The 27,512-nt window shown below is 44.6% G+C and overlaps 1 protein-coding gene across 2 annotated transcripts; it reads left to right on the forward strand.

Moving 5' to 3' along the window:
* The first annotated feature begins 975 nt into the window (after positions 1 to 975).
* SECISBP2L (SECIS binding protein 2 like) lies at positions 976 to 27,512 on the forward strand. Of its 2 annotated transcripts, none has more exons than XM_072982223.2 (18): positions 976 to 1,052; positions 10,264 to 10,442; positions 11,301 to 11,625; positions 12,520 to 12,655; positions 13,501 to 13,736; positions 13,869 to 13,893; positions 14,723 to 14,835; positions 15,197 to 15,328; positions 15,581 to 15,664; positions 16,470 to 16,637; positions 17,832 to 17,973; positions 19,338 to 19,507; positions 19,840 to 19,972; positions 20,757 to 20,919; positions 21,066 to 21,286; positions 21,870 to 22,024; positions 22,848 to 23,064; positions 24,323 to 27,512. In XM_072982223.2, exons 2-18 carry the CDS (start codon positions 10,327 to 10,329, stop codon positions 24,994 to 24,996), a joined length of 3,210 nt encoding a protein of 1,069 aa, XP_072838324.2. In that variant the 5' UTR covers positions 976 to 1,052; positions 10,264 to 10,326; the 3' UTR covers positions 24,997 to 27,512. The 2 variants fall into 2 exon arrangements, with proteins under 2 accessions (XP_072838324.2, XP_072838323.2); XM_072982222.2 differs by lacking the exon at positions 976 to 1,052 and adding an exon at positions 3,390 to 3,658.

Below are 27,512 nucleotides of genomic sequence, written 5' to 3' on the forward strand. Positions count from 1 at the left end.
GACAGTATAGTGTAGTGGGTACAATGCTGGACTAGAACTTGGGTTTAAGTCCGTCCCCCCCCACTCCTACTTGGCAAGCCACCTCACTGGGCAGCCTTGGGCCCATCACACTTTCTCAGCCTGACTTTACCTCACGGGATTGTTGCAAAGTGTAAAAGAGGGAGGAAGAAAGCCGTGGATGCTCCCTTCACTACAGCAAAGCCAGAATAGAAATGCAATAAAACAACAATCAGAAAATACAATAATATAACATGACTCTGAATGGCCGTATCATCCCAACTGAACTGTGTTCCTATATGCTATAACAGAGAAATGGCTTCTGGAGTACTAAGGAGTAATGTTGATCTCAGAAGAGTATGTGATGGAAGCACACAACGTTCACTCTTTTCCCACATGACATAAAAGTGGTTAATTTGCTCAAGCAGTTTTTGACATAAATATAGAGCCATATTGATTGAAGTGTTTATTTGCATTACACATTTGTTTTCTCGGCATCATCTTATGTATTAACAGTTAGGAAGTATTTTCATAGGTAAGGTACACAAGAACCAATGTGGAAACAGCCTGAAGCAATAGGATGTAGAATGCAGAGAGGAAGCAAAGGATTGTATGGGGTCAAGCAAGTGGTCCATGCACCCCAACATTCTCCACACTGACTGGGATGGGAATCCAATCTCTGCCCCCTTCCTCAGAAACTGTGGTCTGGTGTAACCTTAACTGGATCAACACCCCTACTTGCTGAGTCACATGATTACAAAAACTCAACTTGAGTGTTTGACTTGGAGGAGCTTTTCTGAGTCTTGAAAGATAAAAAGGATGTAAACAAAGTCTGTGATCAAGTCTCTCTCTGTCCAGCATCACTTGCTTGCCGGCTGAGCTTACTTATTCTGCTTCTAAGCTCAGGGTTGTATTTTTAGCTTCTTAATTCCACCTGGAAAAGAACTAGATCGCTCGTGGTCAAACCACGTATTCCACGTCTTGAAACCCCAACGGCTGCTGCTTCTCTATAAAGTGCTACTGGGAGTAAGCGATCTGCAGAAGATCAGCAGCAGGTGAGAGAAGTCATGTTGAAACTTACCTTCTAGCCTTTGGCTTCCATTTCTAACTCAACCCTGGGATTTCCCAATCTCTCTCCCCTGTTTAGCTAATGGTATCAGTATTATCTGATACATCCCTAATTTGAGTTAATAATGATCTTTTCTTTTGTGGATTATGAATGGACAGGGCAGCTAAATTCCCTTTGCCAAACAGGTTATCCACTTTGTCGGTTTTGACACAATGGGCCATGGGGGGAGGGGCGGAATGCAACACCATTAATTCCTGGCTGTATTCTCCTTGTTTAGTGTCATTTCCTGAAAGCTATCTAGATAGAATGGCGATGGTTTCCACGCTGAGACCAAAAAAGCAATTCTATCAACTATGTTTAATTCATAATTATTTCTAAAACCATCTTAAAGTACTGCCCTAGGGTAAGTAAGAACACTGGCAAGTATGATGTGTTAATGCATTGGTTTTCAACTAGTCAGACTTTCTCTTGTAGCTCCTTGCAAAAGTGATACTGTACTACAAATATGAATAATCTGGACAAAGGTTGGGTTTAAATTTTTCCATGCTCAGTGAAAGAAAAAGAAGTTGTTAGATTTTCAGGTTTCCTGTTCTAGCATCCAGATGGACACCATCAAAATATCCTGGAGGACATGCTGGCTTTATTGACAATTTGGAATCCTGAGTTCAGAGGATATTTGCTTAGTTGCTGTTCTTTCAAAACTTAATTCCTTTTCTGCAAATGGAGCGACTTGCAAAAAAGGTTAGCAATAGAATCAGCTGGTTTGCCATTTTTAAAGGGTAAAGGAAAATTCTGGGCAGAACCCAAATGTAGCCAGTTAGGTCAATAGCCTCTGCACATATCATTTGTTAGCGTTATCCACACAGGATCACATGTGTAGCCTCTAACTGAGATAAATAACAAGCAAGAGGTGACACCTTTAATAATTGCCCTGCATTTCCTATCAGAGATTCGATAACTGGGGCGAAGCAGCCTCCTCTTTGGTGAGCCACAGGCTTGCTATGTACCTCCTGGTCTTGCTTGATCCTTGATTTACCCATGTGCTTTGGCTTGTAAATAAAAGATTGTAAAACTAATTGTAAAGAAATGATCTAGGATGATCCATGCAAAACCCACTGTGCTTCCCCAGGTTTCCAGACTGGGGGACAAATCATAGACCAGAGACCTACTGGTAGGTGAGAAAAACTGATTTTTTAAAAAATAACTTTTGTTACTTTTGTATATGTTAGGTGGCTTTAAAGGCAAAGCACTCCTATTCATTCTGAGCCCAATTATCCCAGTACATTGGAAATGGAGGAGAAAAAAACTGAAAAGAGACAGCCCTATTTTATTTCTTTCCCATCTTTCTCCTCAAAAAGGGACCCAGCACAGCTTACATAAGACACCAAATGGGCATTAAGAAAAGGAAATTCCTTTTCACAAATGCATTAAAGGTGCTCTTAGTCTTTTTCTTTTTAATTACATTCGATGGCATGTTTTTCCTCTCCCATGGGGTTTTACTGGAATGAGCGTTTTATGATGACAAATGGCCTAATGACACTGTACATATTGTTTTAAGTATAATTCTAACCCTTTGCAAGCTGAATTTTCCCTTTGGGTGATTGGCTCGTGCTTATTTGAAATGGATCTGCAGATTTCTTCAAGAAAATGCCCAAGAGTGCTTTCAACTTTAAACATTGCCTTCCGTAGTTGTGAGCCGCCTTGGGTGTTTTCCCAAGGAGAAAGGTGGGGTAAAAATATCTCACGTTTAAAGGAATAAAGGAAGGGAGTGACCTGCTGGGTCAGGGGCCAGACCGGTCAACGAAGTGGCCTGTAAACTTTGTGGGACCAGCATAAATGTCTGGGCCTTTCAAAGAGGCCACGCTGCTAGCCTGGAATCACAAAAACACAAAGCAAACGCTAACACCACAACGTTGTGGCCTCCTGGTCAGCATCCTTGACCCTAGCAGGAGCCACAACAGTTCGGGGTTTGCTTTGTTTTGGCGACCTAGCCCCACACTTTGGTGCTGTTGTGATGGGGGGGCGGTTGTGGTTGTGTGTGTATTTATTTATTTATTTGGTTTGCATCCCGCCCATCTGGTCTATACGACCACTCTAGGCGGCTTAATTAATTTTAATTGCTACTTCCCCGCCCTTGACTTTGGCCCGGCTGAGAGAGAGCAGGCCGCGCGTCGCTTAGCAACGAGGGCTGAAATGGGCGGAGAGCGAGCCAAGGGTCTGAGGAGGCGGGGTGGGTGGGTTGTTTTTTTAAAAAAAGCGCAACGCTTTCGACGCGGTTTGGCTCCTGCCGGGCGCCGTCCCAGGTGATGCGCCGCCTCCTCCGCCTCCCCTTTCGTACGTACGCCAGTGGCGTAACCGGGTCTCGTTGGGGAGCCGCGTCAGCCGCCGCGGAGTCGACGCTGGCGGAAGGAGGGAGCGGAAGCCTCGGCCGGACGGAGGGAGGGAAGGGGCAAAAAGGCAGCCATGGGCGAAGCGGCCTGCTCCCGCCGACCCCCAGTCTTCGCTTAGGAGGAGGAGGAGAAGGAGGAGGAAGCGAAGCGCCCCGGTCGCCGCCGCTTGGTTGGAGCCATGGACAAAGCCGTCGGCGGCCAGGTAGTCGGTGGGTCCGGGTGGGGGCGAGGGAGGGGGGTGTTTCCTGGGGGGGGTTACCACACCTTCGCCCTCCTCTGGAATGGGGTTGCTAGGCAGCATGAGGGGTGGGTGGGAGGGGCAGGGTGGGCGTGAGGAGGCTTTCTCAGCTGGGGGGGGAGGGAAGATATCGAAATGGGGGGAGAGGAAAAGGGGCTGGGGAGGGGGACGGGAGGGGCTGATGATGGGGTTTTTGGAGGGGGACCGGGGGGGGAGAGGGGCTGGGGTCAAAGGACGCTCGTAGGCTTTTCCTTGTATCTTGTTTTCTTTTTTGTGGGGGGGAAGCTGGTATTCAAAACATGTGGAAAACCCAGGGGGTGGTTTGAGGCAGTGTCACCTGGGGGGGGGTCAGTGCTGCGAGGGAGGGGGAGGGTTGGGGATCCCTTTGGAGCTGGGGAGGGGAGGGCCCGGAGGAGAAAGAGGGGGAGGGGGATTCCTGTCAAGAAGGGTGTTTGGGCGGGGGGGGGGGGTCGTGGGGAACAAGGACTGTTTAATTGGGTGGGTTTGGGTGTGTTTATGTTTCCAGGTGGAGTGAAGGTGGCAGAGAGGGGTGGGGGGGGGAAGGCTCAAAGCAAAGATGGGGCTGGGAGGGAAGGGGCCAAATCCTGACACCAAGACTGCTCTTCTCCCTTCTCTCCCCCCCTTCTTGCCCCCCCCCAGTTGAGAGGTTCAGGCTGAAGGGAATTAGGTGTGGTGCCAGAGCAGGGGGGAGGGTTTAAGGAGGATTTATGGCAGCTCTGAATGGGCTGTTTGTTTGTTTCATGTCGTTTATATAAACTTCCTTTCTGTCCTTTTGGGGAACCCAACGAGGCTACTTAGGAAATCGTGGGGGGGGGCTACGAGTTACATAAAGGAGAGCATGAACCCATGTAGTTGCACGTCGAGTTATGCTTTTCTTTTGCTTCCAAGGAGAGTCCACCTTTAGGTGCAAGAACAGAGTTATGGGTGGAAGGGGAAGAGGGTGGCCAGCTGCTGATGGGATGTGTGGGGGTGAGAGACGGATTAATCATTAACAACAATAACAACATACCTGGAGCATATTTCAAGTGATCCGTGTTAACAAGTTCAACATGCGGCCGTCTTAGGTGTTGCTCTTTCCGTAGGATGGGTGAGGGTGGTCGCTGGTCTGCGGCCACCCCGAGAACGTCCCTTCTCTGCCATATCAGCTCCTAGGTTTATAAGCTGGAGAGGGGGTGACAATCCGGATTGGGACAAATTATCATCTTCTCAGCCTTGGGCTGCGAATATTAGGAGCCTGGCAGATGGAGGGAGAGAACTTGGTTGCAGACTCGGAGGGCAAAAGGGAAAATCACGGCGACTCAAGAAGAGATTTAGAAAAAGAGCCATCCCAGAAGTTTCATGTACTGTATTGATTTTGTAGCTGGCGAAATACCTTGTTAATGATGTTTTATTTTTATTGAAGCCTAAAGGTGTGTTCAGTGAGCACCTGCTTCTGATTGCATGCTATTTTTTTAGGTTTTGCCTTGCTTATTTTATATTGGTTTGTAACACTGATTTATTTATTTATTTATTTATTTATTTATTTATTTATTTATTTATTTATTTATTTATTGTATTTATACCCCGCCTATCTAGTCATTTCGACCACTCTAGGCGGCTTACAACAAATGATAACAAGTTCTAAAAAATTTATAACAATTAATTAATTAGATGATTCTATAAGATGGGAAAAATAAAAATAAATCAAATAAAGAGAGGGAAAAAAAAGGAAAGAGGACAGGAATTAACTGGAAGGGAAGGCCTGCCTAAACATCCATGTTTTTAGTTGGTTCTTAAAAGTACCCAGCGAGGGTGCAGCACGAATCTCCGGAGGTAGGTTATTCCAGAGACGAGGAGCCACCGCTGAGAAGGCCCGGTTTCTAGTTCTTTCTTTCCGGGTCTCCCTTGGCGTGAGGCTCATCAGCCTCACCTCTTGGCTCACCCGGGTGACAAGCATACAGTATTTATTTAAACAAGAAGGAAGCTGTTTGCAATAAAATGCTCACCTCGGATTCAGAAATGGGCATGTTAGCTAGCCAAGCCAGTTAGAGTTCAGATGTCCTGCTTTAAAGTGGTTTGTAGATGATCCATTGATAGTAATGGGAATCCTACGCAAACTCCACTCCAGTAGATGATAAACGTGGGACTGGTTCCTCTGTATGACACAAGAGAGTACAAAAGTGTAGAAGCTGAAAAAAAACCGAACACTGCATTTTTAGATGGCAATTTGTGTGCAAAGCTATTTCCTGAAAAATCTCTATTGGCCTGTCACTTGATTATTAGTCATTATTGAGGGTGCCCCTTGTCAGTCCTTTCTCAAGACTATATCCTCTGTTGCTACGTGCTGTCCATTTGTCTCTGATTTACAGGGACTCTGTGAAGGCATAACCCCTAGTGACCTGTCGTCAGCAGCCCCGCTCAGCTCTTGTAAATTCAAGGATGGGGTTTCTTTTATCAAGTCAATCCATCTCGTATTTGGTCTCCCTCTTTCCTTGCTTCCTCCCCATTTCCCCAGCATGATTGTCTTTTCCAGAGAATCCTGCTTTCTCGTGATGTGCCCAAAGGGTGACCGCCCCGGTTTTGTCATTTTTTGCCTCTAGAAATGGTTCAGGCTTTACTCTGAGGCAGACCTAAACAGGATTGTAAGCTCTGATAAGTCTTCCTTAGACTATTTTATTGCATGGACATTTTATAGTTTGGTTCATAATTCATCTGATGTCTAACTGTAGGTTTCAAGCCTTCTTTAAAAGGAGCTCAGGTGACGATAGGAGCTAGAGAGGTGGACCTGCACTCTGTTAAGAGAAAAATATATTCGAAATTAGTGGGGATGCCAGTGGAGTAGAAGGCTGCAGGTGATTGGAAGTTTCACATGCACCCTTGTGATGTGATTATCTGGGAAACATCAGATGAAAGCTTCTGCTTCAGTGTCTCATGGCACTGGATTCTCCACAGTCTAGCAGGATCTACTCCCAAGCAACTATATAATAGATACCTAGTGTGGTGTAGCAGATAGAATGATGGAAACTCTGGAGGCCTGGGTTCGAATCTCGACTGGAAACTCATTGGGGATGTGGACCTGATAAAACCACACCTTAAATATCTCACTTACCTTGGAAGCCTCATTGGGGTCACTAAAAGTCGCTGCCAAAAATTTCTCTGTCCCCACTCACCCAGTACATTCCTAGGTGTCTCCTCTCTCTGCCATAAACCTTGCGAACTCTGCTGGGATCCGGTACATTGAGCTTAGCGGTATTAACCTTGTGCTCTGAGTTGGCTTTCCGATGTCAACGTTTGCACCTTGCAAAATGTTTGTCCTTTTTAAGTTGTTGGAACTGATGCTGTAGCGCTTTAATTTATTTGAATTCTTGTTACATATAGTTTTTTTCTTCTTAAAATTTGTTTCTTTACAAGGAAGCTTGTGGGTTGCAACTCCCATTAACCCTAACGAATATAGTTTGTTGTTAGTGATTATGAGAGTTGTCGAACAACATCCGGGGATGCCGTTGCCCTACATAAATGCTGTAGTGGATTGATTTGTATGACATGACAGCCAGAGGTCTTCAGAGATCTTGGCTTGTGGACCGTCACCCCACAGTCAGTCATGCCGGCTCGTAGCAGGAGTGATTCAATAGACCACATAACTTTAAGAACAGTTTATCTTGGCTGTTCAATTGTGTCATAGAGCAGGTGACTTGGGTTTTTATTTTTTTGCTGTTTTTTTCCACTCGCCTAGTAAGCAAGTTTAAAAAGAATGTTTTTTTCTGTTCAAACCAGTAAAAGGAAGCTGCTCTCTTTGGATTGGACAATAAAATAGCACTGGTGTGTACTCAGACATAGTTCGTGTGGTTTTCTTCATGCCAAGTCTGTTTAGGATGCCAGACATGAGGTGGGAGGAGGTGCTAGAAAGTGCTAACAGCCACTTACGGGATGCCTAAACAGCAGTTTGCAAAAATGCTTGCAGTGGAAACTCACTAGCAGAAGCTTATTATTTTCTCAGATTAATTCTTTTGTGTGTTATGTTGTTAATTTGATTTGATGAAATAAGGCAATTTAAGCGGAAAATATTTTCTAGCATAGATGCATAGCATAGACACCATTGTGTTTTCAGTCTAATGCCATTTTGAGCAGGGGTGGGGGAATCCTCCCCGTATTACTGATCAAATAGGATTCCCCGGCTTGTAACAGAATTCACACAATATTGCACAGATTAATCTTCTGCCGGCTGGCACGTTTGTCATGCCTTAAGATTGCATTGCTTGGAATTTTGTCACTATGGCCGCAGCTGTTTGTGTGTTTGCAAAGCTAATCTTAAAATAGGCAAAAATGTAACTTCTTGTCTGCTTACTTTCCCAATTTAAAAATGGACACATATGTCATAAATTGTCTAAAATTGGGTGGGTGGGGGAGTCACGCTTTCAATCGTGCGGCTTCTCATTCCAGCAGTTAGCCGTTATAAACCCCAGCTTTATTTTGCATTTGGAATATAATAAGCCTGCAATCTGCTTTACGTTAGTTACACAAGGCGCCTTCAGATGCGAACACAGCTCTCCTAAAGAAACAGCATGGGTTCTGTTCTGATGGGCAGTGATGAATGCCATTTACAACTTTTTGTGCATTGTGGTTTAAAGATTAAACACTGTGCTGTAACTAAGTTTACCAGCCTGTTCCTGCTAGTGTCATCTTCTGTCCTTCCAGCTGCTGAAGAATACAGTAGCTTTTAGATGGGAAACAAAGGTGTCTTTATGCCCAGTGTGTTGGAAGAATTGTGATTGTCAAAGGGAAATGTATATAATGAGCTATTGCATACATTCTGTATAATTACAGTGAAAGCTGCATCAGCCTTAAAGTCCTGTGCTTTGAAAGGAGATAGGAAAGAATGTATGTTTCACACAATGCAATATGTTGCTATTGTTGTTAGTAATAATTTTTAGTACCCTGTTTCCCCAAAACTAAGACAGGGTCTTACATTAATTTTTGCTCCAGAAAACACATTAGGGCTTATTTTCAGGGGATGTTTTATTTTTTGTCATGTACAACCATCTATATTTATTCAAATGCAGTCATGTCATCTTCTGATTGCTGCACAGTGCTGGAGGGCGGGGGTTTCATTTAACTAGGGCTTATTTTGGGGGTAGGGCTTATATTGTGAGCATCCTGAAAAATCATACTAGGTCTTATTTTCAGGGCAGGTCTTATTTTAGGGGAAACGGGGTATTAGTTTGACAGGCGGAAATAGGCTCTACAGGAAGGATAATGATTTGTACGATTCTGCATATTGAAGACCTTTGTTATTGCCTGGGTTAACCATCGTAATGTGTTCTTGGGTTGTGTTAGAAGTTTTTAAAAAACCCTTAAATGTCACCAGCCATTTTAGCTGGCTGCTCCTTTATTTTCCATATCAGCAGAAATGAAGGTTCAAGCGGCCCACCTAACTTATTCTCCCTGCCAGGAAAAGCTGTATCCGCCGTTTGTACTCTGAAGTCACTGGCAAAGAGTTAGGAGGCGGTATAAATGCACAAACCAAATATGCAGCATATAACATTTAGCGGTGTGTTGATAGGTTGTTCGAAATTAGCTCCCTGAGCATTGGAGGCACCTGTCTACAATGTGTTTGAGTTGCTATCTTTACTGAATAAGCCCATTTTCAGTTGAATGAAAATGAAGAACTAATAATGAGCCCAAGTGCTTACTTAGGACACTGTCAGAATTAAAGTAAATGCTGCATAATGACGGTTGCTAAACCTTAAGATCATAATCCTGTTACAATAAAGGCCACAGCAGAGAAGGAAATGACCTGCATTCTGTGAGTTCTACGTAGAGCAATTAATTTTGCTTAAATATGTTTGCTGCTTGGCCATAATGTGTGGTAGATTTAATTAAAATCTTTAAACACAGCTTGTCAGCTATAACGTGCCTGAGTAATCACAACATGTAGGGCCTTATCTGCTATTTTAAATTTTTCTTGAAATGAGATTTATTATTTTTCAAGAATACAAAAGACGATAAGTCATACAGATCATATCTATAGCAGTTTGTCAAGTACGTAAGCATGGCTGTTTAAAAAAGGTCATTTTTCCAAAAGTTGGCATGAGAGAAGGGTACCAATATGTCATCTTGGAATGTATATATTCTACAAAGGGAAACTAAGTTTGTAGAAACTTGGTTGATTGCTCTGTTGTTCTTCCATGTCCAATGTGGATAGTAAATCTGTCCATTATTGTGAGGTGCCAGGCCTTGGAGAACCATAATAGAATCTTTTTGTTTCTAATGATAAGCTTTAAGCAGTCTGGTGGCTGGGCATAATGCGGAAATTAATTTTTTTGTGATGAAGAAAAGCATGGATCACCAAGATAGATCAGTCATAGTCCTAATATGGGAGTTCCCTTTGGTTTTTGAGTCACAATAGTTTCTATGTCATAAAAGACTGAAATTCCAAAATGAAAAAAAAACAAAAAGCAAATGGGCAGAACCATCACATACGAAGGCAAGTCCCTGTCTCTCCCGTTGATTGATGTTATATGTTCCTTGCTTCTAAACATGCTCTTAATATGTTATTTCTCACCATTAAGAATGTGAAGCTGTCTGCCGAAGTAGAACCATTCATTCCTCAGAAGAAAGGTCCAGATTCGCTTATGATGTCTACGGCGCTGCCGAACGAGAATGGAGGCATTAACGGTGTGGAGCCCGCTCCGATTCCCAGCTACCTGATTACGTGCTATCCCTTTGTACAGGAAAACCAGTCCAATAGGTAACTAAAAGTATCTCACTGACTTAGGAGGCGAGTTTAAACATTTGCTTGGTTTTACGTCTTGTAGGCATTTTGTCAACATTGCATTTCTAAAACCACTGGGATACCTTCACACGAAACATCGGCACCTAAGACTACTCTCTGGGGCATGAATGGGTACCGGATCCAGTAGGGCTTGTTTCAGACCCCATAGCTTCCACTTAAGTGACATGGACGTAAGAGAGGCGCTCTGCTCCCTATCTTTTCTCCTCAGTTTTGTGTCATTTGGTGCCGTCCTCACCTCTCTTTATTTTGTTTGGGTGCCTGAAATCTCTCTTTTCAACAAGAGGTGGTGGGCTCCAGATCTTCTTTCCAGCCATCCCTCGAGTTCTGTGTCTGCCACAGAGCAGTCAGGTTGGCTGTCTTTCAGCAGCATCCTCTCCTTTCCCCATTAAGGCTGTGGCCCACTTGAGTTCAGTAGCCCAGTGGGTTGCGAACACATGGAAAGGCAGAAAGCTTGTCTTCGAATGGAGACCTGCATGTGGCTGGACCTCTCGCACATCATGCATTCTGGACTTTCCTCCATGTTCCTTTATTTTGCCTCTGATCTATAAAATCAATTGGGGAGTCAGGATGCAAGAGACTGTAATGTTGGGTAATTCCTTTTGGATTGACCCTATGAGATAAATAGCGTCTGAGATTTGTTTGTGCCGGACATGGCACAGCCAGATGTGCATTTTTAAGGCTGTAGAGTCACACGAACAGGGGTGAACCTTTTCCCACACTTTCAGGATGCTTCCCTGCAGGAAATGGGTGGTGTGGGCAAACAATTGGGTTCATAAAATTTCTTAATGTTTTGTTTTTGTTCTTCTGTTGTAGGCAACTTCCGCTGTATAATAATGACATTAGGTGGCAGCCGCCTAACCCAAACCCTGCTGGGCCATACCTGGCCTATCCCATTATCTCTGCTCAGCCTCCGGTTTCCACGGAGTACACCTACTACCAGTTGATGCCGGCACCCTGCGCTCAGGTCATGGGTTTCTATCATCCCTTCCCAGCCCCTTACTCTGCGCCCTTTCAGACCGCGAGTGCCATCAATACGGTTGCGACAGAGTGCACGGAGCGCCCACTCCAGCCAAGCCAAGCCTTTCCCGTATGTGCCCAGCGGAGCAGAAGTGCCAACCGGGGACCAGCTGTGCAAAAAGTAAGGCCACCATGCTCTTCAGAGTAGAGGTATGCCCCATGGGCTCTTTTTTTGGACCCAGAATCCCAGAATTCTCTAATAAATCCCAAAGCAGAATTCTGGGAGTTCCAGTCCGTAGATACATACTTTGCAGGCAACCTGTTTCATTCACCCGGACAAGGCCAGCACTGTCCAGTGGCGAAGGCTTCTAGGGGTGTTAGTCCCAAAACATCTGGGGACCCCAGGATTGGAAAAAAAAACCCTGCCTCTGACATTCTAGATTTAATTTCTGCATCAAACTCTGCAGTCTTGGTGAGCAACAAGGAACTATACAGATATAATCCCCCAAGGGGCATATAAGACTGTGGCTTAAATACTGTATTTCATGCATTTGTTAAATTGCAGTCTCAGAAAGCATCAGACAACCATGGAAAAGGGAGGATATTACAGCTATAATTATGTCTGATTAGAAGTAAAAATATATATTTTAAAAACCACTGTAGAACTAATATCCTAGTTCTCAGTCATACCTATTTAGGTATTTATTCCAATAAATTAAGAGAGCTGGGTGTGCAAAAAAGCGCCGATGCTGCCTGAGCCCTTCTTAAGATGGACTAAAACCAGTTGGCCTTTGTCCATCTGCCTTTGGTCCTTCACCTCCACCATTCCAGGCTGGTCGAAATCTTTGATCATTTCTGTCGGTGTCGGTATGATCTAAAGTTACAGGTTGTTTCAAAACCCATGTCCATTATGCTCTGTAATCTTCTGTTGCAAAAAAAAAAAAAAAAAAAAAAATGGTTAGGAAGGGAGTGTCTATGAAGGTTGCTTTTATAGCAGTCTTTGAAATGGTGTCGCCTGCTGCACGACTCCTGGCTTCACAGCTAATCCTTTGGCTTGGTTAATCTTTCCAAACAGCCACAGCCTTCACAGAGCCACATAAAAAGTAAGAGGCCTCCTGTGAAAAGTGTCGCTACTCAGAAAGAGACCAGCGCCTCGGGTCCTGAGAGCAGACCGAAAATCGTACTGCTGGTGGATGCTTGTCAGCAAACAGGTACGGTGGCTTTGGTGTCTGTGTGCTACTTGGTGTGTTATCATCTCGCGTGCCTTGGTGAAATTTGTCTGCCCCTGAGATGTGCCCTTGTCCAACTTCAAAAGATTTCTCCTGTTGGAAATAGGAGGGAGTCAGTATTCCTATTCTGGAACAGCGGGCTGAATCAGGCTCCTCGTAGATGTCTTTGGTCGTTCGTCATCGACAACAGCCATTCTCACATTGGAAGAGGGCCCACAGACTCGAAACTGTTCTTCACTTACCACCTGATGAGCTTTGTGATGTGACTTCGACCATCCCGATTCGGCCTGTATTTCTTTCATAGGGTGTTTATGGCCATGGAAAAAAAAAACAGGTTGAGAATGGCTGAGCTGGAATTATGATGTCCTGCCTATATCAGAAGGTCCGGTTACAAGAAAAGACCACTGAAGACAGTTTAAAGCACAACATCAAACCTTGTTTTTATGCACTGCCCAGCAGAGTGGATTTGATTCAAATCAGTTAAAATCATGATGTAAATCGTGATTTGAATTTTTTAAAACCAGATTTCTTTGAGAATTTAATTTTTTTAAAAAAATAATTTGTTAAAATTTAAATCATGATTTAAATCAATTTGATTTTTGAAATCATGGATTCTTATCCACCCTGCTGCCCAGTCACTCCTGACTTACCACAACCCTATTAGTAAAGGCTCCTAATGACATCCCCTCCCCCAGCATGAAGGGGAGAGAGATTGTCTTGCTCTCCTCTGAGTGGCTTCCCTAAATTCTTTTTTATGTTTCCTACATCGTCAAGAATTGCTTCCAGAATTGTTGCTCCGCAGTCACTCCCGTCCCTTTGCTTTTTAGATTTCCCCTCCGAGATCGCGAGCAAGTCCCTGTCGGAGAGCACGAGCGCCATGCACTGGAGGCCGAAAAGCAGCAGCAGCAGCCGGCGGAGGCGAACCTCCCACCTGGCCGAGTCGTCCAGCGAGCAAGGGGCCAGCGAAGCCGACATTGACAGCGACAGCGGCTACTGCAGCCCCAAGCACAGTCACCAAGTTGCCGCCGGGGCCTCCAGGAGCGCCGAGTCTGTGGCGGGAAATGTAGGTAAACGTGGCCTAGAAGCAGAGGCCGGAGCTGAAACCTTTGAAACGACTTGAAGATGGGACGAAGGGAGCGACGTTTTAAAATAGCTTCTCTCTCTCTTTTTCTCTCTTCCTTTTTTTAATTTTCAGATTTTGGAACCATCAACACACCCAGGTAAATTGCCCGGATTAATCCATCAGGTTGCTCAGATGAACTTGAAGCGATGCCTCTTCCATCATTATAATCGGAGCTGAAAGGGAATTAAGAGTTCGGGTGTGGGATGAAGTGTGATTTAATTAAACTGGTCACACACCCCCTACAAACAACAACAACAAAAAGCAGCCCTTGACTGGACTGTTTTCTGTAAATTTTAATGGCTTGCTTATGAAATTTAAAATCTTGATTTCCTCCCACCTCTGACATTGCTTTGGTGTAGTCCATACGTCACCTTGAGATGTAAAATAAAAGATTCTGATAATTGCTGCCGTGCCAGTCTTCCTACCCTTGAAACCTCCTCTTGCTCCACTTCTAATTGTGTCCCACTCCTCAAGAAATCCTGTAGGCCTCCTACACTGAGGTTTAAATTCTGTCCAGGCTGCAGATAACCCTTTGGGTCCCAACTGTACAATTTTTGTATTAAAGTAAAGTTGATAACTCTGAGGCCATAAATAATGGCAGGGTTTATTTGAAAGAAAACCTGTCACATCTAGTAGAAAGGAAGCATGGAGAAGTGGCTGTGAATGCTAGGACTGCTGGATGTTTGTGGAAAATGGAGAGGCGGCAGACAGATCTCTATCCATCAGGTTATCGCTCTGTTGATGGTGTAAGCAGGTAAACATACTGGAAACAGCCCTGACTAAAGACACTCAGTAGAAACCCCAATCCAGATTTCACATCAAGGTGTTTTCCTCTTATGTAGGTCACTTTCTGTATTAAAAAAAGAGTTGTGAGCTTTTGTCCTTTTAATCACTTAGGAAACCTTTCCTTAAACTACTTTCTGCAGGTCCTAGTTGGATAAACGTGAGTTCCCAAGCGACTCAGAAGAAGCCGTGGGTAGAAAGACCACCAGCTTTTTCAAGAGGTGGGAGGCAACTGGAGCAGCATAATAATTCACAGGTATTGTTGTTGACTCAGCATTCTCCTCCTGCCCTCCCCCTTCCCAGCTGTTCAGCCATGCTCACGGGGCAGCGTGTGGATGGACAGAAAGAGATTGTTCTTGCTTTTCCATCTTGGCGTGTCAGAGGCATGGCACACAGGGAGGAGGTGGACAGAGGAAAGCGAATGCACCCGTTCTTCACTCAGGAATGTATGCTAAATGAATTCTTTCCTCAACCTTTGGTGATCCAGTGAAAAAACTGGTGGACATAATTCTGACACAGCAGGAGGTAGAGCCAGGAAGGATAGCTGCCTATTAGAACAGGCAGCATGCATTCTGAGGTCTCCTGATGTTCCTTTTTTTTTTAACATCTACACCCAGCCTTCCTTCAGGTGCCGGGGGCACAGCACATCTTCAGAAAGAAGACAGAGCTTGCAGAAGAAAGCTGACAAGCCCATAGCCTCAAGTCAGCCCAGCCGAGCCCAGCCGAGCCCTGAACCCCTCTATTTTGAGGTAACATTTGTGTTTCCCTCGGTGACATTGAGAGGATGATCCCTATGTTCGCCTTTGATGTTTCCAACGTGGCCTGTCTTTATTTGGAGGCAGGTTTCCTTCTGTGAACGGTCTGGCATCTTGCTCTCGGTTTCTTCCCTGTTGTGATTCTAATTTGGCAAACATAACATGCAGGACAATCAGATGTTGACGTCCGCAGCTCCTCCAGCGATGCTTTGCATTTTTACACCTCTTCTGTTGCATTCTGTTCAGGATGAAGAAGAGTTTCCTGAGCTGAACAGCGACAGTGGAAACTCGAAAGGTGCCCACGTGCAGCTGAAACATGCACCCAAAGTGGTAAGAAAAGAGGCTTTGTTAATGACTTGGGTTATTAAGCTGGGTGGGTTGTTTGCTTGAGCTGCTCTCCTCTTCATTTAGAGGGCCGGGCTGAACCACAGTTCTCAGGTGTGAGGGTGGAACCTCAGTGCTTTCCATGGTTCTCTCTGTAACTAGCATAGTAATCAGAGCAAATGGTGTAAAAGAAGAGACCTTATTTCTTTTTTTCCCACTATGCCTATAATTCATATAGGTCTTCTACAATAGGACTGTGGTTCCAAGCCCTTCCCCCCCCTCCGCGGATGCCAGAAATTGTGGATAAGAAAACCCTGTATATAGTCTCTGGTTCCCTCGGATAAGTGAAACCGCGGATACTGATATGACAGTCTTATGTGAAGTCATTGTTTCCTGGTGCAGCATATGGATCTTGTGCATGGAGTAGACATACAATCCTCAGTACAGACGTATTGGCCAGAATCGTGTTGGAAGTTTATGCCAGTGTTAAGCATAATTGTGTAAATCACGGTGGCAAATTGCTGCTGGTTTAATTTATTTTATTTTATTTATTTTATTTATATGCCGCCCACTCTACCCAAAGGTCTCTATTCCTGATTGTATCCCAGTCGTGCAGCCAAAAACGAGAGCGGCAACTTGTTAATTGCTAATGCACAATTACGCTTACACCGACATGAATCTGGAAGATGATTGTAGCCGGTAATTTCCTTGAAAGTACTGTTTTGGAAGCTGCAGAGTCACCAGGCTTAGGTGGAGCTGGGCTTGGCCTTGCAACATCTTTTGACGGGGCACTCTCCCTGCTTACCTCTAGTTGGATGATCTGCCGGAAAATTCTCCAATCAACATAGTCCAGACTCCAATTCCAATCACCACCTCTGTCCCCAAACGAGCGAAAAGTCAAAAGAAGAAAGCCCTGGCCGCAGCCTTGGCCACCGCGCAGGAATATTCAGAAATTAGTATGGAGCAGAGGAAACTCCAGGTCTGTCTCTTCATCATTGTGTTGCAACTGAGAGGCGTTCTCTGTTTAGAACAGGGAGGGCCCGCGTTCTTGGGGGGGGGGGAATTCTGACATGGATGGCTGCGCCTTTGCGGCTTTGAAAGTGGTTTTTGGAGTTCCTTTGGTCTGCCGTGTTTTCGTGTGGCATTGGTAGTGACCCTTTTGAGTGTTTGTATACTTACTGTTCTTAGCTTTTAAATTTTGTCTTTTAATGGACATGAGCTTCCTTGGGTCCTTTTTAAGAAGAAAGGTGGGGTAAAAATATTTGAAATAAATAAGTGGCCAGGCTCCTTACAGGAGTGAGAAAATATCAACACATCTCTCCAACGCTGGCCGCATTGCATTGGCTGCCCATCTGTTTCCGTGTCAACTTCAAAGTTTTAATGCTTACTTATAAGGCCCTAAACGGTTTAGGACCTCGATATTTGGCGGAACGCCTCCTTCCACCAAGGTCTACCCGGATCACCCGCGCGAGTCAGGAGGTGAGGCTGAGGAGCCTGACGCCGAGAGAGGCCCGGAAGAAGAAGACACGAAACTGGGCCTTCTCGGCGGTGGCTCCTCGCCTCTGGAACAATCTCCCTCCGGCGATTCGCACGGCCCCCACGCTGGGCACCTTTAAAACCCAATTAAAAACATGGCTGTTTATTCAGGCCTTCCCTCCAGCCAACTCTTGATTTTTTCTAACTTTTCCTTTTTATCTTTACTGCTGTTCTTGTTTGATTATTATGTATTTGTCTATGTTTTTGATTTTATATTTGGAAGCCGCCTAGAGTGGTCCGGTGGGCCAGATAGGCGGGGTATAAATTAAATAAATAAATAAATGCACAGCCTGGATACAGTTGTAAAGGAGTATTGATTTTAAGCTATCGGAAGGTTTTCTTGCCCTTTTTTCCCTTTATTTCTTAAAAAAAAAAAAAAGTGGCCAAGTTCTAAAACCATCTCCAGGGGCATATCCTTCTGTCTCTTACATCCTATTCTGGTTGTGCCTGAATTCTTTGTCACCACCGGACCCCTCACCGCTAGGTGGCACCCGCCTCACTGTGAAGCCTGCCTCTGACCACCAGGGACAGGGAAGTCTGCTTTCTGCCGAGTCTGAGACCTGGTGTCAGCCTCTCTCCAGGGTTTCTGGCAGAATCTTTTCCCGGGGACTGAACCTGTGACCCTTTATTCTTCCAGGAAGCTGTTTCCAAAGCTGCTGGAAAGAAGAGCAAAACACCGGTGCAGCTGGACTTGGGAGACATGCTGGCGGCTCTGGAGAAACAACAGCAGGCGATGAAGGCTCGCCAGATCACAAATACTCGCCCTCTCTCCTACACAGGTAGGTCTGGTTTTGTTCAGCTGGTATTTATGGCTGCTCCCTTTTCAAGCCTTTTAAGGGGGCTAATGTTTTTAACACTAATTAATAAGCATAATGATTTTAACTGTGGCCCCTATGAGAATCGTGTTAGGGTACCTGTGGGTCAAGCAGAGTGAATGTGTTAGGATTTTTCTCCCTTGAGCGACATCCCCCTGCAGCGTGTCTGTGCATGAAATAGTCTGTAGTGTAAACGCCTGCTCAAGGAGCAGCTTTCCTGGGCTGCTCTCTGTCCAAAATGTGGAAGTGGAAACATGATTCCTAGAGGCAGAGTAAAAAGACAGGGTATCTGTGCATGTTTATGATAGTGAAATTATTTTTGCTGTGGAGCTTAGCTTTTGACCACACTAGCGACTCCTTCTGTTAATGCAATTGGTTCGTTTTTTTAAAGAGATGCATTTAAAGTGCCCTAGTAAACCTCAGTTAGAATCCTGTTGCTTTGCTTAGTTGCAATTAGAGGAGACCTGCTAGATCAGTGGGGTTTGGTGAGTCAACTCTTCTATAATTTCCATTTCACAGGTCTGTTCTAGTTTCAGCCTAGGACATTAAGCAACAGAATTCTGGCCTCTGTAATGCTCTTGAAGACTGGCCTTCTAATTCAAGGGAAAGAAGCCATCTGTTATCCTTGGCTGCCTGTTAGAAATGTCAAGAATAGCCCACTTCTAATGAAATAGGTTCTTTGGTCAACTTGCCCACTGAATTAGTTTTGAGTGAGCCTCATGTTTTCAGAAAAAGAATTTGACATTTCTTCAAGGGAGTGTTTTGCTAATCCAGATGAGTGCATCAAGAGTTTAAATACTCCCATCGGTGTTGAAAGTAGATTTTCCAGGGACCCCAAAGGATCTCTTTGGCACAACTAATTGTACATGAAAGAGGGAGCTTCTTGGGCACTCAGGGCAGATGGTCATGCCAAATCACAAACTCTCCTCGAAGAGGGCAAAGAAGCCAAGGCTTAAGGCCTGTAAGTGTGTCTGTACTGTACTTGGGTTTCTGATATTAGTTATGCGTGCTTCTTTGGTTGCTAGTCAAAGAAATCGGCAGATACTTAATTTTCATCTTCTTCCTGAGATGTTGTTTGCCCTTTTTAAGGCCAGCATAGAACATGTTTCTGTTTCCTTGCATGACGTGGAGTTGAAGATGGAGAAACCATCTGAAAGCAGAAACATTCGCTTTTGTAGGTTTCGTGTCGTGGTGATGTGTTTCCATTTCAATCCGAGGGGAAAAGTTTTGTAATAAGAACTGATCAACGGGGGGGGGGGGAACTTGAGAACGTCCACTCTCTTTCAGCAGCACCAGCCAGCCCTTAACCCTGTCATGCTTCCTTTTAGTTGGCAGCCCTGCTCCTTTTCACACCAAAGAATCTTCCGGCCGAAAATCCTTCACAAAAGGGCAGGCGCCAGTGGGTTGCCTTAATCCTCTGGATTCCACGGCCCCAAAAGTGAAGCGAGGGAAAGAAAGAGAACTCTCAAAGCTGAAGCGTCCTACGGCGCTTAAAAAGGTAAGCAGTCTCCCCCATGGGTGTTCCAGTTGATCAGCGTGACCCTAGAAGGTTCCAGGCTGTTAACATGGTTTCATCAGGAGGTATTTATTCTAGGTATTTTAAAAAAACTTTTCATGATGTCTTGCTCTTCTCTCCCCACCCCCCAGTTTCCAGAGCGTGGACTTCCATGCATCTTTCTAAGAATTGGCAGCCATTTATAAGTTTGTGTTGTGGATAAACAGGACAGGTTAAGCGTAATGTCTTTTGCTTCAAAAGCGAAGCTGCTGAGCTCCAAGTGGGTAGGAGAACTTGGAATTGTACACTGTATCACAGAATTGCTTTTGTTTCAGATTATCCTGAAAGAGAGGGAAGAGAAGAAAGGGCGGTTATCTGTAGATCATAACCTTCTAGGGGCTGATGAAGAACAAGAGGTGAACTTGAACTTGACTCTTGAGCAGTCCGAAGAGCTGGTGTCTCAGGAAGGTCAGAAAGCTAAAAGGTTACATGCAAAGGTGTCTCCAGATGCATGCTTCAGAATCTGTCTATGGGTGGTTGTGTATTCTGTGATGTTAATTGGACTGAGCAGTTCAAATGATCAGGTGCCTTTTTTTCCTTAGATGGATATATATTTAGTTAAACACTAAATAATAAAGGGAACTTCAGGAGTGGCATCCCTCAAAGATGAAAGAGCTCTGAACATAAGTTGAAAGAGGAATTCGACCGGCCTCCAAGGCAGACTCAGAAGCCGTGTCTGTGGCTGCACTGGCTTCCTTGGTCTGTGGATGTCAGACTCCACCTGTGCAGTAGGGGGTGGAGAAGCACGCTTACCTGTTTTAAATTAAGCAGAACAATAAAGAAAACATAAAAGCTACCTTTACAGATGACAAGCACTCGAGTAAGCGGGTATTTATCAGACAGGGCTACAAGGCAGTATACCAATTCTCCTTTCCAAAAAAAGGAGGAATTATCAAAGTTTCTGAAACTGGACACAACTCTGATTCGGCACTCATTTATGGTTTAGATGGGAAAAAAAAGGACGCCTGGTCTGCAAAGGAAATCATTTGGTTCAAAATTCCCAACAGAAGCAGCAGCAGCAACAACAACAAAAAAGAGATTTATCAAAAGGGATTGTTTTATTCTGTTGTTTTTAATAGTGTTTTTAATACTGTTCTTATTTGTGAGTTTTTAATATGTTTAAGTCAGGGACCCTTACAGATGTGCCTCTGGATGCAGCAGCTCTTTGTGTCTTTCTGTTTCTCTGTTACAGAAGGTGGCCTGAGTGTGCCAAGCGACACGTCGCTCTCTCCAGCAAGCCAAAACAGTCCCTATTGCATGACTCCAGTGTCCCAAGGTTCACCGGCCAGTTCTGGGATTGGAAGCCCCATGGCATCTGCCACGATCACGAAAATTCACAGCAAGCGGTTCAGAGAGTAAGAGCTCCTTAAGACTTCCTTCCCGTGCGCCTCCCCCCCCCTCCGCTTTTTGGCCTTTCTTTGAAACATACATGCTTGAGCTTGACCTAACAGAAGCCAATCAGCCTCGTTGAGCTAATCTTTTGTGCCTCCTGACCCTGCAGGTACTGTAACCAAGTTCTCAGTAAAGAGATAGACGAGTGCGTGACGCTCCTGTTGCAAGAGCTGGTCAGTTTCCAGGAGCGGATCTACCAGAAAGACCCCATGAGAGCCAAAGCGAAGAGGCGGCTGGTGATGGGCCTCCGGGAGGTCACCAAGCACATGAAGCTGAGCAAGATCAAGTGTGTCATCATTTCTCCCAACTGTGAGAAAATCCAGTCAAAAGGTACGCGGGGAGGTGAAACCCCCTCCCCCTGCTGTAAGCAGCATCCGCAGCCACGTGGAATGGTCTTTTGCTGCTTTTCCTTTTGTGCCATTTTCCGCCTAGTGCGTGTAGAATGTCATCTCTCGAGTTCTGCAGAATGTCATGTATGTGTTTCCGCTCCTTCCTCCTCCAGTTCCTCCTACCCAGAAAGTCTTCTGAACCCCAGGGGTTCAGATGTCTCTTCCGAATGGCCTGCTGTAGAGCCTGGGGACTCCACATTTGTCAGCCGGTGGGGTGGAGGGGGAACAGGATGAGTGGTTATGGTGAGACAGAAGCATCCTTTTAAGTGCTTTCTACCCAGGCATGCCTGTGTAACATGGATGTTGGTAACGGGCACATATTTGGCAGATAAATGTGAATCTTAGGGGTTTATTTGAAAAGCATAATGCGTGAAGAGGTTCCTGTTTCATTCTGAGCTGTCTGTCCAGTTTGTAGAAAACCTTAATGTTCGACTTAAACATTTTATTGAAAGTGCCTGACTTAATCTGGTGGAGACAAGAGAGTTCTTCACCCTTGGCTGTCTCCTTTCTCGTCGTGCTCTCAGGTGGTCTTGATGAAGCTCTGTACAACGTCATAGCCATGGCACGGGAGCAAGAAATCCCCTTTGTCTTTGCCCTCGGCCGTAAAGCTCTCGGCCGTTGCGTGAACAAGCTGGTTCCTGTCAGCGTGGTCGGCATCTTCAATTATTCGGGTGCCGAGGTAAGTGGGTGCGTTTCGGCTCCGACATTAAGGTGGACATCTTCCACATTTCAGCAAAATGTCCCCCAAAAGATCGTTGTGACGCCTGAATACAAATGCATTCTGTATATTGACGTGTGTCAAATTACCTGTGGCACGTGTCACCCAAGGGGTCGTGGTGTGCAATGTTTTCCTTCTCAGATTCTTGGAGCAGACCAGAGCCAATAATGCTCCCTTTCACATAAAACACTGCAATATTTCTCAAAATCTGAGAATGGTAGCACTTGCCTCCTTATTGAACAGGTGCCTATTTAGCCGCCTTGGGTCCTTTTATGGAGAAAATGTTTTAAATAAATAATTGAAGCACAGGTACTGATGGAGGTCTCAAATTGGCGCTCACAAGAAAAGGCATTTGCTTGATTCCTTCGGTGGATGTTGCTGACAAGAGGACAAGCGAGGGATGAGCAGAGCAGAGCAGCAGGCTAAAATGAAGCCCCAAACTCACATAGCTCTCCTGGACATCTGAGCACGGCCCATATCCAGTATTAAATTTTGTAACTGGAAGATAAATGGAAGGGAGTGCAAGCAGTTAAGGAGACTCTTATGTCTGTTTCATAAAAACCATGGTGAGCCATTTGCTTGATAGGAATTTGAATTCTTCTCCAGGGGCTAAAGCTGTTGTCCATCTTCCCATACATTACCCATGCTGTGCAAGATGCAAAATCTTCCCTCAGATGCTGGGCAAACATCTAGAATTGCAGTGCAGCAAAAGGCATTTTTCAGTATATGATTTTAATTCTGAGAAGAATACATTGCAGACAGGGAATGGTTCTTTGTCTTTTAGAACCTCTTCAATAAGCTGGTGTCGTTGACGGAGGAGGCCAGAAAAGCCTACCAAGACATGGTGGCCGCCATGGAGCAAGAGCAGGAGGAGGCTTTGAAGAACATCAAGAAGGCCCCTCACCACATGGGACATTCCCGGAACCCTTCTGCCGCCAGCGCCATTTCCTTCTGCAGTGTTATTTCAGAGCCCATTTCCGAAGTTAACGAGAAGGAGTACGGTAAGCCTGTCTTTGGAAAGATGAGTCTGTGCCGGACTTTTCCAGATCTACATTAAAAGGGTTTTGGCCCTCTTTCCCTTCCCTGCCCCTCCCTGTTAATGTTTCTGATCTGGTGGCCGTACTTTGTGCCAATGGCAAGAAGGCAATCTTTTCATCATCATGGTCGTCAGTGATTTTGTCGGTTTCTGCAGTCCAGCCGTCAGGGGTAAATTAACTGGACTGTCTGAAACGTTAATTGTGGAGTTCTTCCTCATCCTAAGAAAACCTTCCTGAAGATAAGGGCTGATGGGCTTTGGGTTGGACTCCCTTGGACTGGGGTGGTGGGCAGATACTCCTTCATGAAAGCTTTTTATCCCTGCCTGTCCGAGATGCTTTAGCTGCTGGTTCTCAGGACTGGTAGGAGGTTAGCCGACGCTTGGGTCCTTTCTTGAATTCACAGTTCTGTGATTCGATGAGTCACCTCTAGTATCAGCTTCTTAGTATGCTCTTGCACTCATCCTGCAGCAACCCCAGGGTGAACGATGAGGTCAGTGCGTAGGAGTTGGTTTTGTAGTATGGAGCATGAACCTGCAATGCTAGACTAGTTTATGCCCATATTCAGCCTGATCAAGTCAGTCTCTTCCTGTAAATGTAAGTTTGTTCGATGCTTGCTATTTAAGAGAAGAGTCCAGAATACTGCAGCCTTGTAAATAACATGCCTTCTTGCATTTCCTGCAGTGAGTTCACAATGTTCAAAATAAGCAAAACAACCAAGAATAAAAATAGAATTAAAACAGATAAAAATTCAGGCTAGCTTGTGTAAAAGCAAAGTGTGCTCCTGATATACTGCCCCATAGGGCATAAAACACTCTCTGGGCAGTTTATAATATAATTAGACAAACAACACTTTGCCCCCACCTCCCAGTCAGCTGGGGACTCACTCAGTTTACTCATCTCCCAAGGATGTAAGGCTGAGTCACATCTTGAGCTGGCTCAGAGCAGAGTCTTCACTGCAGTATTGAAGTTTAATCTCTGCCACGAGGCTCCTCCAAAAGATTATTATCTTTCTTTTGAACTGTCATTAGTTTTGGAATTAAACAGTCAAGCCAACCTGGCTCGGTTTAATTCACCTTCTCCAAAGCAGGTGAATTAAACCTGTACATGAGAACAAGGTTTGATTTCCTTTAGAATTTCTTTGTATCAAAGTGGTTAAGGGAAAGGGAAGAAAATTCTTGTCTCAAATCTTTTCTGGACTTTTATGTGTTTCACCTTCCCCCAGAAACAAATTGGAGGAGCATGGTGGAAACCTCAGATGGACTGGAAACCTCTGAAAATGAGCGAGGGGCCTCCTGCAAGGCGGTGGTTGCAGACCATGTGGGCCACAGCAAGGCTGCGGCGAATAAGCCCCTGTCCCTCGTTGCCTCCACTGCCGCCACCGGGACCATCACGATTGTCGCCCAAGGGAAAGCGCTGAGCGGGAAAGAGGAAGTGAAGCCTGATGACAACCTGGAATGGGCCTCCCAGCAAAGCACAGACACCGGCTCTTTGGATGGCAGCTGCAGAGATATTTTGAACTCCTCCATGACCAGCACGACCAGTACCCTGGTCCCAGGAATGCTGGAGGAAGAGGAAGATGAGGAGGACGAGGACGAAGAGGACTACGCCCACGAACCGATCTCGGAAGAAGTTCAGCTCAACAGCAGAATTGAATCTTGGGTTTCAGAGACTCAGCGGACGATGGAGACGCTCCAGCTCGGGAAGGGCCTTGGTGGTGCAGAAGAGGATCACGCTGAGCCGAGCGAGGACGAAGAACTGGAGACACCCGAGCACGTGGATTCAGCGATCGATGCGGAGGAATGGACATTGGAGAAGCACGCGAGTAAAGTCCAGCAGAAGCTGAGCACCTGTGGTTCGCTGGACTCTAAGCATACAGACTCAAATTATATACCCTAGACTCAAGCACAAACTCAGGAATCTTTAATATTTTAAAACTAACTGTTGTAAGGATTGTAGCCATTGCTTTGTGTGCTTCATCTCAGCATTTTGCACTGTGTAATTGTTTAATATGAGTATTTAATTCACGACATAATTTTTTTTGTGTGTAGCAGTCTTTATTGCTTTTTCCATTGAGAACAAGCGCCTGCATGTGTGTGTAATGAATATTTATATCTTTCCTAGAACACATGATGCGTGTTAAAACTGTCACTGGGCCTCTTTTTGTACATGAAAACTATTTCCAAATGACCATTTTTACAGAAAACTATTCTCAGATGATACCTTCAAAATTCCTATGCTTATTATTATTTTTTAAAAGACTGACAGAGTGCCCGAGATTTGCTTTGATGATCTTGCAGATTTTGGCACCAGGCATTAGGCCAGAATGAGTATGTTGTGAGGCTTTAAAGATGTCTGTAACCAGAGGAGAATCCTTACTGAGCAAAGAGGCACATTAACCAGCCGTTTCACTCCAGTAATGTCTTCTGACTGGCCTCTGAGGGTATGCACTTCAGAAATGCACTCTGGAGATTTGGAGACTATAATCAGCTGAAACGTTTTAGCAAGGCACTTGTGGAAAGGGAACTCCTCCCTCCTTTCCAAGGGTCTACTTTAATGTCACAGTGCCTGTAGAACTACAGAAAGGGACCTTTTCTTTAGCCACAATGACTTTTCATTTTTTTGATTTCTTCCTTAACACTGTCTTGCTGTTCTTTGGCTGTTTCTTAGTTCTTTCACTTATCTCAGGAATGCTGATATGTATTCGTAACTGCGATGTAAATATACCAAAATACATGTTTTTAAAAAGTTGAATATTGATCCTTCAGCGGAAAATGACACAAGAGCTGAGTTTATATGGGAAACCTGGAGGCTGTTGTATTTTAGGATGTGGTACCCCTGCACATGTTTGTTTTTCAGCTTGGAATTAGTCATAGCATGGATTCTTGTGGAGAAGTGTGACTATTATGGTTCGGTAGCAGTTTGGCTCCCTGGGATTAGATTTTGATAGCAGCAAGAAATGGAAGTGCATCAGTCGGAAGGGCTGGGAGACCCACTGATTTAGAGAGAAAATTTAGATCGATTTACTCTTATTATCCATCTCTATATGCTCGGTGTCTGAGTTTTCCAGCGTTGCCCATTAAGAAATATCTGATAAGTGGCATGAAAAATGCTTGAGGAGCTGAATATTCATTGATTATTGATAATCAATAATAAGCTTTATGAAAATTGACTTCCCAAGGTATCCGGGTTTCCCCCTCCCACACAGTTAGTTAGGCTGTTCACTTAATAATTAGGGACCAATAGCTTTCACATCTTCAAAACTAGTGTTCTATATTGTACAGAAAAATAATCGGGTTTGGTGTCTTAAAAACTGATGTTGTCATCCCGTGCTAAGGACCGTAGCAGAAAAACCCAGTTTGAGTCTTTAAGTAAGTAGTCTTTTGGTGTACGTGAACACTGTATTTTGTTAAGGAGAACATGTGAGTACTGATAGGCCAGCTCTTCCTGACATTATTTAAGATGTCCAGAAATTGGCATTTTCCCCTTCCTTTCCCCCCCCCCAAGCCCTAGTTAACTCCAATGACTCCTTGAGTAGATCCCTTTTTTAAAATTTCCCGCCTCTCTTTTTTTTTTTTTTTGGTGAATCTGGTTTGTCCACTAGTTTACATCAAAGACAACATGCTAGTGCACCCCGTTTCCCACTGCTGATACACTTCACAGTTTGCTATTACATGTGAACTTTCCCATCTAAGAATTACAAGAGATCTCCTCGGGGCGAACAGGACATCAGTGAAGGAAGCTGTGCTTTAGAAAAATGATAATTCTGGGATGTGATCGCTGAGCATCAGTTTGAGAAAAGAATCTGTCTGCTAGGATGCCATGGAGGTGTGTGTTTTATTGTGATCCCTATTAAGGAAGGTTTTCTGGTGCGGTGCAAAGATGTGTTTGCAGTTAAGTCGTTTTTTTTCCTAATAAGCCTCCTAATGTTCTTGTTCCTTTTGTAAAGTTACTTTTCACTCCCATGATGTAATGTAGTTTCTATACCAATATAAGCTATGGGTCCTTGCATACTGAAAAAGGCCGTTTCTGCTCTCTTATATAGGTGGCAATTTAGGACATGTTTCATAGATACTAGATCCTCAGAAAAGCCCATTTATTGATTTTTTTTTTACTAGTTAATGGCAGAAGATGTGGGTTGCAGGGAAAGAACAGTGTTTAGTAGGTTTCAACTTCTTTAAAAATGGGTTGAGATGACTGGGTGGGCAGAATATTTAGAAGAATCTCCAGTATTTGTATGACAGTAACTTAGCCTTGAAAAATGAATGAAAAGACTGACACAGTTAGGCCTTTGGCAGGCTGATCCGTGGGGCTGGGTGGGGTGAGGTTATAGGTTGCTAATACACTGTTTCCTTCCAAGTATGTCTTTGTGGTCATTAAGCCAACTAAACCCAATCAATACTATTCCTCCCATG

This window comes from Pogona vitticeps, chromosome 12 (genome assembly GCF_051106095.1).
Source record: "Pogona vitticeps strain Pit_001003342236 chromosome 12, PviZW2.1, whole genome shotgun sequence".
In the NCBI taxonomy this organism is placed as follows: Eukaryota; Metazoa; Chordata; class Lepidosauria; order Squamata; family Agamidae; genus Pogona; species Pogona vitticeps.